A 12125-nucleotide genomic window follows, 5' to 3' on the forward strand; every position below is an offset into this window, starting at 1 on the left:
TTGAGCCAAGAATCACAAATGCAACAGCAACTCAATCTGAATTGCTCAAAGCAACACACGTTGAAGTGAGTGCAGCAGATGGAAGAAGGGAAAGCTTCAGCCTCCACAACAGTTCAGGGGAAAATGGACAGAGGGAGCTCAGAAGGAAAGGGAGGCATTTCAGAGATGATGCTATGCAACCTCACACCCAACAAAACATTGTGATGAAAGGCTGGTGTAAAGAAACCTACTTGCGCTCTCCTCCTGCTTTCAATGTTAGGATAACTGTCAGGGAACAGAGCTGATGGTGTGAAGAATGACAAGGAACATAGCTGGGATGGATGGAGGAATGGGAGTACAGCAGAGGGGTGGGCTGACAACAGGGACACTGGCCCAGCACAGGTCTGACTTTAGAATAGGTACTACCATCTCCTCATAGTGAATAAAGACATCAGGGAGAGCTAATAGAAATCCACGAAATAAGAAAAAACTTAGAGAACATAGCCTTATTTCAAGGTAAACAACTCACTATTACAGTCATAAAGATGAGGTGTATAAATGGTTATTAAGAAGGGATGGCTATGAGAGGCTACGGGATGAATTAAGTTGTGGTTGGCAGTGGCTCAGATTAATTCCTTTCTGTAGAAGGTCTGGTGGTCAGCAGGAAATTAGAGATGATTGGTTTGGTTTAAGCAGATGAGAATCTGAACTTGAGGTTAACAGCTAGGTCCCAGGGTGCACAGGCCACCAGGTCTGAGCTATAAACTGGCAGGATGACTGGAGCCTTTAGAGGTGATGGATTAAGCTGAGATGGTCCCTCTCTACTGTCCAGATCCGGACTACAGCCCCCAGCCCAAATCAGCAGGCTGTTTGGCTGTTTAACTACATCTGCTTAGGAGGTATGAAGATACAAAATGACTTCCGAGGTTAGGTTTTTGAATAACTAGAATTAGCAGAAATGTATTTTGCCGTAATACCTATTGACTAAAATATCAAACATAAAACTAATATGGTCAGAGGGATCTGAGAGCATTGTGGATAGTTCTCGTCCAGTCATTTACTTTTCTACAGGTATTTTGGTCACTTTTTTACTTTTTAGAATCCCTCTAACATTTTGTAGCAGGGAAAACTAAAGTTCCTCTTGAAAAATTTGTCCTACGATTATTTCCCACAGATTAAGAATAATATTTCAAGTCTGAGCTTGCAGCTTGAACCTCCCAGCTTTCTAAGTCTCCACCTACCCTAGTTGCTGATTGTGTAGAGCCTAAAGCAGCTGTCGCCAGGCCCTGGCTCCACGCAGTGCAGCAGGAAGTGGTAATGATCCTGAGGCTGCAAGTGGGCCTTCCCCCACCCCCACCTGTTAATGAACTCCTTTGCCAGGCAATACCTGAATTTGTTTTTATAAGAAGGAACGGCTATTGTTGCTTAGGCCAAAAGCAAATAAGATGTTACTGCTCTTCCATGATCAATATTGAACAAAATGTCATAATAAAAATAAAAGTTTAGCTCTATTCCACCAAGGGGGCCTGTAAATACATGATCCACAGTCTGACATTCCACAGTAAGCTCCTCAAAACTCCTGGTGATACAAAGGAACGTCCTCCTTCCCTTCCCTCATGACAGAAACATCAAGGTAGGAGGGAGCCACAAGGACTTCAGCCTCTCAGAGATGAAAATCTTCCAGTTACTTCCTAGTGCTATCAAGAGCACTTTATGACGGGCACACGGTACATTTAGTTCCCCAAATACTTACTGAATGAATGCTTGCCATATACGTGAGGGCAGCTAGATTTTTTAATGTTATAGCATCATGTATTTTTACCTTTAGTTTTCAAAGGCTAAAAACAAAAATAAATCAAGAGCTTCTCTGCTGGCACCGGAAATTCTGCAATGTGATACTGGCAACTTCCTAGTCCTGAAGGAAATAAAACAGCCAAGATTTTTAGAGAATCTGTATTAATACAAAGCACACAGTTTAATTTTTACACTCAGTGCTCCTCCACAAAATATCATGTGGTAGGACTACAAATCCTAAAAGCAGGCCACTTCTGAATTCAGACTCCTGGACCTGGAAGGGAGCTAACAGAACTGCCAGTCAATTCTCTGACCATACAAGCAAGACAATTGAGGCCTAAGGAGGTAAAGCGGCTAGTAGAGTTCAGAGTGGCAGAATTATATGCCTCAGGAAAACATATGTATTATCCTTCAAGCCCACCAGGGAGTGGTGAGGGAATCAGACTCTACTGTCTCCAGATACACAAGTTCTCCATGAAGAAAAAGAGGAAGTCTCCCCCCACCTCAGAGGGAAGTTTTACAAAAACCTGGTCTTGCAAGCTAACAGACCTCTTGGAGTTGTCATAGCACTCACTGTTGCTCATCATTCTTTTGGAGGTAATAGTCAGTCACGATTTTGTGAAAGTCAACAACTGAGAGGTCAAATAACACAGGTAAAAGTAGACAAGTGAAGTGTGGTCAGTGGAATCCATAGGACTGAAACACATGCTGCTAACACCTGCCACTCCAAATTAATCTCCTGACATATAGAAGGAGCTGGAACTAGGCACATACAAGGGGTGTAACGATCCAGTTTCAGACAGTTATCTCTACATAAACCAGCAGAAATGTTTGCTTTCCAATGATTCCATTATGTATTTACAGATGTCACTAACATACTAATGTCTTGATTTCTAGCGTCCTTATGTCTGGACACTTCTGAAATTCTGGCTGCTTTCCTGCTTAAAGCACTCTTCCCTTGCTGAGATAATTAGAGTTTTTCTCTGTCATATCCTATAACAACCTCCCATGATATAGGTATTAGATCTTCTCTGAACAAGTGAGGGAAGGGAGTGAACAGTGAAGGAATATGGCAGGAGAGCAGAGGACAGGGCTACGTAAGATAAAAGTGGGAACAGAGACTTACCTCCCAAACCCAATGGGCCTCCACTGGTCCGACTGGCCCCCATACATTAAATTTCAAGAGCCAAGAGTCATCTCCCATTTAAAAATGTTTCTGAAACACCAATGGAACTGTGATGTAGCATCCCACTCAAAGAACAAGCCGACTGTGACTACAGTGACACCACTGTATTATGTAATTGAAATTTGCTAAGAGTTGAACTTCAAAAAAGGTAAACATGTAAGGTGAGGAATATGTTAATTAACTCAATGAGGGCAATTTTTCACAATATATACATATTAGAGGCCCTGTGTACGAATTCATGCATGCGTGGGGTCCCTCAGCCTGGCCGGCGATCGGGGATATCTCTCCCAGTCCCTATCAGGGTGATCAAAGCTGGCCGGCTGGGAGGGGGTTAGGGGCCGCAGGAGGTTGGCCTACCACTGACCATCAAGGGGCAGTTCCTGCATTGAGCATCTGTCCCCTGGTGGTCAGTGCGCATCATAGCTACTAGTTGACCAGTTGTTCAGTCTTAGGCTTTTATATATATAGGCTAGAAGCCCGGTGCATGAAATTCGTGCACTGGGGTGGGGGTGGGGGGTCCCTCAGCCCAGACTGCACCCTCTCCAATCTGGGACATCCCTCTCACAATCTGGGACTGCTGGCTCCTAACCACTCACCTACCTGCCTGCCTGATTGCCCCCTAACCACTCCGATTGACGCCTAACTGCTCCCCTGCCAGCCCGATTGCCCCCAACTGCCCTCCCCTGCCGACCCAATCACCCCCAACTGCCCTCCCCTGCTGACCCGATTGCCCCCAACTGCCCTCCCCTGCTGACCCGATCGCCCCCAACTGCCCTCCCCTGCAGGCCCGGTTGCCCCCCAACTGCCCTCCTCTGCTGGCCTGGTCATCCCCAACTGCCCTCCCCTGCTGGCCATCTTGTGGTAGCCATCTTGTGACGACGTGGGGGTGGCCATCTTGTGATAAAATGAAGGCGTCACATGAGGGCAAAAGAGCCACTTAGGCTTTTATTAGTACAGATTACAAATCATCACATTGTATAGTTTAAACATCTTAATATTTGTCAATTATACCTCAACAGAGCTGAAAAAACACAACAAACCAAAAACAAGCCATTTAGCCATCTGGGTGATGCGCTTAGATGAAGAACAGTCCTGAGGCAAGGGGATTGATGGCATGGCCTCTACAAAGCTTTTCCAGTCTAAAGACATGTTGAGGTAGGACAAGGCCTGAGAAAGTATGGAGTATTAAAAACAAAGAACCAGATTTCCCAGAATCTTAATATGGCTGTCTAAGTTGATTTGGTAATATCTCTTACAAAGCTATTAACTGATGTGAATAGAGACATTCAAATTAAGGGCCTGTCTTTACCAGAATGGAGAAAAACTTTCCCTCTTTGCCAAAGGGATCCATCAGAACAGCGGCAGGGCTCTGGGAATCACAGACATAGACACGCTGGCCAGCCAGCCCAGTGTATTTGGTTTGGCTCTCAGAAATAAAAAGTGTCAAAAGGGAGAGGATGAAAAAAAACCACAAAAACCCAAACTAAAAGGAAATCTAATGCTGAAACTGTCAGGGTGGTAAGAACAAGGCTCTGTTACAACTGAAATTTAAGTGCTAAAACAGCACAAAGCCTAAACCATGTCTAGCTAATCTCTCTGGCCAAGCAGGAAGAGAGAAGGAAGTTTCCTCCACCTCAGCGGCCCGTGCTCAATGCACTCTATGTCCAGGACTGTCGTTTGCTGTTCCCAGCACACAGTGTCTGATCCCAGGGCCAATGTGATGAAAGACTAAAAAGTTCCACAGGTAACTATGGATCTTGCTTGATTTTTTCTTCTTTTAGTGGCGACCTGATACATTCCCTGGGTGATGTCTCCTGGCTCCCTGGTGAGATGATGAAATGACCCGTTAGTGTGGTACAAGCTCCATGGTACAAGACCATGGAAGGGGTGCCATTATTGACCAAGGCTCTGGGGTCATGTGAGCTGTTCTGAGTGGTGCCCTGAGTACAAATGACTGTCTCATGGAGAACCATGTGATTAAGGGCAAGCATAATACAATGATATGGCAAGTTGTGTCTGATATAGAGGAGGTTGGGGTGGGCTGGGGGTCTGGAGTTGCATGTTACTAATTTTGGATTGCTAAAAGGAAAAGAAGTATGTGATGTGATTTGAAAACTCCTGGGGAAGATTGGGGTTGAAAGAAAAATACTCCTACAGCCCCCTAAGCTCAGAGAACTTTATAGTTAGGTGAAGAAGGGTGAGAATGTGACTCCAGGGACATTGCCAGTCCAGTTTGGCTCAATGAATGCTTAAGGCTCATCACACTTGTGAGTACAGTTCCCCCAGAAAGTGTGGGCAAAGCCTTGGCATTCCAGGACTCAAGTGGCTCAAACAGCTTTGTTTCCACATGGAAGGAACAGCTGCACACGAGAAGGAAAAGCCACACCAAAGCAAATACTGGGAAGTTTCACCAAGCTCTTTGAAGAGGAGGAAGATCACCAGATTTTTTCTATTTTTCTTTCCAAGGAAGCAGCTGGAGAGGAGGTGGACTCAACCTCAGAATCAGCCAAGTGAGAAAGCGAGCTCTACATGGACAAGAAAAGAGGGAGAAGTCTGGGGTTATCCCACTGTACACACCCCAGGAGGCGGATCTAAATAAACAGCCCTAGCAACTCCTGCAGGTGGCTTTTTCCAATGGTCCCATGCCCACAGGACCACAGCCTGTGAGCTGCACTATACTAGATAGAGCTTAAGTGGTCCAACTGACAGTGCAGGGATCAAGAGATGCTGGCAAAGCTACAGCCCTGAAGGAGGTAAGAAACTTAGAAACTTAACACATTTTAAGGTACCTACTATTCACTTTTCTCCCACAAAGAAAGTCACAATGCTTGGTCAGCACACAAAGCCAGGAACAGACAAGCATGTTATCTGCCAGTATCTATCAATAAAACACACTTTGCTTGAACCAGAAGGGCAGCGCTCCTGCAGCATCCTTCGACGGTATAACACAGTGGCTCTCAACCTTCCTAATGCCGCGACCCTTTAATACAGTTCCTCATGTTGTGGTGACCCCCACCATAACATTATTTTCGTTGCTACTTCATAACTGTAATTTTGCTACTGTTATGAATTGTAATGTAAATATCTGATATGCAGGATGTATTTTCATTGTTACAAATTGAACATAATTAAAGCATAGTGATTAATCACAAAAACAATATGTAATTATAGATGTGTTTTCCGATGGTCTTAGGCGACCCCTGTGAAAGGGTCGTTCGACCCCCAAAGGGGTCGCGACCCACAGGTTGAGAACCGCTGGTATAACACTTCTGCAGGACAACAGTTATTACTCGAGCTTCCTCTGCCAGGCTACTAGGATTTTCTTCCGAGGCATCTGCAAGGTGAAGTAGTAGGATAGGGTTGGAAATGGAATGTCCAGTCTCAATTCTGCCACTTGGCTTTATCATTTTGGGCAAGTCATTTCAGCGCTCTGGCCTCAGCTCAGACTAGATGATCTCTAAATTCTTTTCAGGTTTAATAATCTTTGAATAGAGCTCATTCCTGATTAAATAACATTCAAGCAGTGACTGCCAGCTGAGCACCAGCAGGCTATTTCTAGATGGAGCTTTCAGCTCTCCTGGCTTCTCAATGCCCCTTCTCTGGGTCTCACCTCAGGATGCCGGAGAAAACTCAGCACTGTACCTCTTCCATGATGCCCTACCCTCCTGTTGGTTGCATCCTGACACTCTCTGTGGTAAAGTTACCTTTAGGAATAAATATTTATTGACTCAGGTTTAGGTTTAAAAGACTTACATAAGTTGATGTGATTTCCCATAGACTTTAAAGGTGCCAAACAACTGAGAGTCAGAGAGCTCTGAGGGCACTGACCAGGCCCAGGACACTGAGGAGCAGATTAAACTGGGTTTTAAAGGACAGTTTTGTTCTTTTTTGAACTCTTCTTCTCCCCTCCCCTCTTGCGCCCTCCCCACCCTCCACCACCCGCACTCCACACCCCCCAGTCACTCATTGGTCTTATTCTAGTGTTCAGGTTCCCTAGGCATACTAAGGTGACAGTGACAATGTGCTGTACTCACACTATAAAGGGCAGTGCCTTAACAAAATGCTTGATTCAAAGGAATAAAGTGAACCAGTGAAATTCAGGCATTTAGGCAGGAGCTTTAGCAAATGTCTCATACTCCTTTTACACCACTACCACATCATGCTGTTTGTTAAGCTGGCAATAAAATGTTAGTGCCTGAAGTTTAGCTTGGGGTTTACATTAGAAAAAGATTATTTTTTTTAGTCTGATAACATTAAAACTCTTATTTATCTTTAACAAGAACCCCATGAAAAATGCCATCAATCAAACCTGATCTTCAGAGCTACTCAGCATCACTGCAATTTACAGCAAGACCTGCCTGTTATCTGCAGTGTCAAAATGAAAGGCTCCCTTCATCAGGACAGCATATGCTGGGTAGGGCATTTTCTTTGTGCTTAGGCGGTCTTTTGTATAAAGAGGTAGACAAAGCGGTAAGCTAGCATTTATATGGTGTAGAAGAACACCACAATCTTTTCGCCAGGAAATTCCTGATTTCATTCAATCACTAACCACTTTTAAGAAAGGTCTAGTTACTAAGTTCGTTTTATATATTTGGGACTGAAGTCACCAGCAGGCCCCACGTCTCCCCTAGGGAGTAAGCTGGAATTAGTGGGTGTGAGTATCAGATTCTGCAGTTGTTCCTCATCCCCCACCTTTTAATCTGTGCGGCTTAGGATCTAATTGGAATGCCATTTCTAGAGTTTGGAAGTCAGTTGTTTGAAACCTTGAAACAATCACCTAAGTAGTAGTTAGGTTCCCAAGTAGGCCCCATGAGACTATTCATCCATAATGTTAGTTATTGGTTGAATCATGCCCCTTCCCCCAACTCATGTTGATGTGCTAACCCCCATAACTATGGAATGTGACTGTTTGGAGAGATGATTTAAAGAGATGATTAAGTTATGATGAGGCTATTGAGTGGGTTCTATTCCAATCTAACCGATGTCCTTGTATAGAAGAGGAAATGTGGGCACAACAGAGACACCAGGGATGCATGTGTAAGAAGGAGAGGCCACGTGAGGACATAGTGAGAAGGTGGCCATCTGCAAGCCAAGGAAGAGAACTCAAGAGAAACCTTGATCTTGGACTCCTGGCTTTCAGAACTGTAAGAAAATAAATGTCTGCTGTTAAGCCAGCCAGCCTGTGGTAGTTTGTTATGGCAGCTCTGAAAGTGAATATAATATTGTCATAGAACTTACCACCATTTATAACATCTTATCTACTAGAAGATGCTTCTGAGTTCTAACATCAGAAATACTAGTACCTCTTCACTTCTCCTGTGTGTCCTGGTTCCATCTCTCCTACAGAGGCCGGGAGGGGTCAGGAGACGCCTCATTTCTATGGCAGTGGCCCCACAGCAGGATGTTCCTATGACAGGTGTGCAGGAGAACCTCTTAGAGTCTCGGGATAATTAATAGCAACAACAGTTAGAATAGCAGCCAGGGGCTGCTGTGGAGGGCTGGGTCATCAAGTAGCAGGGACCCTTTGGACTAGTGAACAATTCAGGAAGGGAAGTGGTGGCAGTATTTCCCCTCACTCTTGGGGCAAGCAGGGCTTTAAGTTATGAGGCACAGGGGAGTCCGGTGGGAAGAGTGGTTCTCTCTTTGTGTATGTAAACTGAAGGCTGCTTATATTTTAGGATACCTTTTTTATTTCACACCTGGAAAGTCATGCCCCATGGGGAGAGGGCTGTGGTTCCCATACCTTTTGCTTTTTTAAGTTTACACAGGTTTCCCTTGAGAATTACAATAGCCACTATTAGGACAGGAGCTCGGTGTTCTTCAGGGGTGCTGGTCAGAAACATGGTTGCGAGCCCCCAGCATGCACCATAGTAGATCCTGCCTATAAAAAACTTAAGTTACTTCTATTTCTAGACTGTCTCACTAAACCTTTGTAAAGAATTAAATAGCTAAGGATAACTTATTTCAAATGCTCTGACTAGACTGGAATACTGTCAGTTCTAAAGTTTATGAGCTCCACTGGCTTTAAGTTTGCAGTTCCTACTCCGGTCATGTTTTTTGGCATTCATAAGAATTAATTTTCTTCTTTGCTTAGCTGGGGAAGGATTATCTCTGGAAGTTGACACTGGAGGGGACAGACCCATGTTTAATGTACTGAACTGCAGTAATTGTCAAGACTCATTAAAATTAAGAAGGTAATTAACTGCTCCTGCAGGAGCTCTAGGGAATCAGGAGTGCCAACTGTCTTCTCCCGTGGGAGTACTTTAAACACAAAGGAAACATACAAAGGGCAGCAAAAAAAAAAAAAAAAAAAAAAAAAAAAAAAAAAAAAAATTTGAGATCTGTAAAGCTCTGTAATTAAAAAAATATTTCATATTCATATTTTAGAACTCTAAAGAGTCCAGTGCAAGACCAACCTAATAAAAACTAGACTAAAAAACAGTTCTTGCAACCATTGCTGCAAAGCCAAGGACACATGAGACCTGAATTCAGAATAGGTGTTTTATGTTCAATTTTATTTAGTCCCAGCAAGTAGGGGGTAGATACCAGTAATGAGGACCAAGGGCTGCCCTGGTCAAGAAGTGGAGGGAAAGGCCTGCGGACAAAACAGAAACAGCAGAATGCTCCTTCTCTGAGATAAGTTAAGGAGGGAAATGGTGGGGGGATCTTTCATATCAAAGAAGGTTTGGTCTAGCTAAGTCTCCTGATACCCCTTCTCTCTCTCCACAAACAGGAGTATTCTACATGTAGCACAGAGCATGTAGTTTTGCCCCTATTTAAGTGTATCCTTTCATGTGTACACCACAGGCTGTTCTCTCATTGGGAGTTAATTGCAATTAATGCTTAATACTGTGTAATGTGAACCATGTGAAAGAGTTCCTTATCTCCTCCATTTTCATCATCCTTATTTCCTCTTCCTTTATCCAATTTAGCTTTAGGGGATTTTATCAAGAAGTAAGGTAGCAGCTTTGTGCCCTAGGCCCAACTGAGCACTCTGTCAGTCCCTGTTCTTTCCTGTGGTGTCTGCCCAGCTCCTCCGTATCTTCTTCTTTTTTTTTTTGAACAAGCTTTTCTCTGCCAGATTTTCAACAATCAACTGGCAAGATATTCTGCTCTTTGCATAAAAAGGTTAATGGCAGCTTTCAGAGGAAGGAGAAAGTGCCAGACTGGGTGAGAGTAGAGAGGAGAGAGAAAAAAATGTGGTTACTCCCATAGGGTTTTTCTTATAAATTTGTTAAAACACTCTCCCTCTCTCTCAAGCCCAGGCCTGATACAGACACATTTATCTCCATGGCTCTGCAGTTTTTTCTGCTGGATTGCTGGTCTTGCCTCTCTCAGCATCTCACACTCTGCTGCTCTTAGTTTTTTTTGACAAGAGTTCAACATTGGAGCTGAGGAAACAAGTTCAAACATTACAAAAAGAAGAAAACCAGATCAGAAACATTCAGGCTGGGAACCAGAACAAAGTTTGTTGCTCCACAAAGAACCATTCTTCTTTTTTCTTTCTGTCTTGTTTTCTCTCCCTGTTCCCCTTATCCCTTGCCCCCCAACAGCTCATAAGTCCACTTGGCTCACTTGTGTGGTACAACACTCTGTACAAATGCATTCAAGAGAGAAGAATGGAATGTCATGTTGTGACTCATGATTGATGCATTCCCTGAGTGCAGGAGATGACTTTCAGGTTCTGTGCCCAGTACTTCCCCAGCATTCACACCCTCCAGTTCACCATCTTGAAAAGAGAGGGGTACAAGCCAAATAGTGATTGATCAAAATTGAGAAAACAAATGGAAGGAATCCAAGGAGAGGACATAGTCTGGGCCAAGTTTTGGAACAATACTTCCCTGAAAATTAAAAATGGGACTGAGTGCTGGGAAAGGGAGCTGGAATCCAAAGCTGCATGACCCACAGAGCAGGCTGGCTGATACAAGTTCATTCCAGTGTGCCGGCCCCTGATGGGAGGCTGGCATTCATGGCGGAAAAAAAGGATTTGTACTCTAGGGAGAAATTCCATTTTTAGCAGAATCTGCCCATCAGTCAAACTGCTTTAGAAAGTTTAAAAGGAGACTGGTAGTGGGGTATGATTTTTTTTCTGTTTTTGTTTTAAATTAAATTATCACTGACATACAGCAAAATGCACAAATCTTTAAATGTACAACTTGATGAATTTTGGTAAGTATTCTCTCAATATTCTTAAGCATCTCCTTTTTCATAAGAGGATGAAAATCTGAACCTTAGATTACTGATATAAATTTTAATAACTTTTAAACTTATTTTCAAAGTTCAAACTTATAGAAAAGTTGCAAGAATAATACAAAAAATTCTCATACCCTTCACCCAAATTGCTAACATTTTACTACCTTTGCCTTAATATTCATTTCTCTCTTGATAAACAGATATAGGTGTCTGTATGTATGGCATCTATCTATCTATCTATCTATCTATCTATCTATCTATCTATCATCTATTCATGGCATCCATGAAAGAGAAAAATAAAAGAAAAAAAGGACAGTTAAAGTACTGAGGAAGAAATCACTAAGAAATTATTAAAAAAATAATAATATGAAGTGATATGAAAAAATAGCAAATAAAGTTTCAAAACATACAACAGAGAACCAAAATGCAGAATATGTCCCTATATATTTATACACTATATATGAGGCCCCTAGAACCATAAGAAATGCAAAAAATTCACTGTTAATAGCTCATTCTCGAATTGCCCCCATTAAAAATCAAATTGCCCCCCTGAGGGGCATGTGCCCTATGTTGGTAACTACTGGTTTAGATGGTGTTAACATTAGTCACTTGGTTTAGACGGTATTTCCAGGTTTTTCCAATGTAAATTAACTAAAATAATTTTGTGCTAAATAATTTTTTTGTGAAGAGACTTTCAGACTGGAAATATACTGTTCCTCAAAAACTTTTACCCACTGTTTTTCATACTCATTGATGATTCTTGCCCAAATCAGTGATTACTATGATGGATGTCAAATAATGATTCTCTAATTCCATCATTCCTTCTCCATTTACTGGCTGGTATTCTACTATTTCCTTTCCTCCCATTCACTTGTTTATTAATTCACTTCTTCATACCAGCATAGATTCACATATTTCTATTTTATTTCAATGAGTTATAATCTGTTACTATCATTATGTATTTTGCTGCTCA

At 42.7% G+C, this 12125-nt stretch overlaps 1 protein-coding gene across 10 annotated transcripts in view; it reads right to left on the reverse strand.

Annotated features, from left to right (window-relative positions):
- The window catches only part of ERC1 (ELKS/RAB6-interacting/CAST family member 1), a 520764-nt gene that overhangs the window by 27384 nt on the left and 481255 nt on the right, over positions 1-12125 (reverse strand). The window contains exon 20 of one of the 10 annotated variants that reach the window (XM_036301302.1): positions 3917-5484. The exons of the other annotated variants lie outside the window; for them this stretch is intronic. Coding sequence (XP_036157195.1) covers positions 5395-5484 — 90 coding nt within the window. The 3' untranslated portion in view covers positions 3917-5394. Of the gene's footprint in view, positions 1-3916; positions 5485-12125 lie in introns of those variants that run through there. 10 annotated transcript variants of the gene reach the window in all.

The sequence above is a fragment of the Myotis myotis genome, unplaced genomic scaffold (assembly GCF_014108235.1).
Source record: "Myotis myotis isolate mMyoMyo1 unplaced genomic scaffold, mMyoMyo1.p scaffold_m19_p_3, whole genome shotgun sequence".
Classification (NCBI taxonomy): domain Eukaryota; kingdom Metazoa; phylum Chordata; class Mammalia; order Chiroptera; family Vespertilionidae; genus Myotis; species Myotis myotis.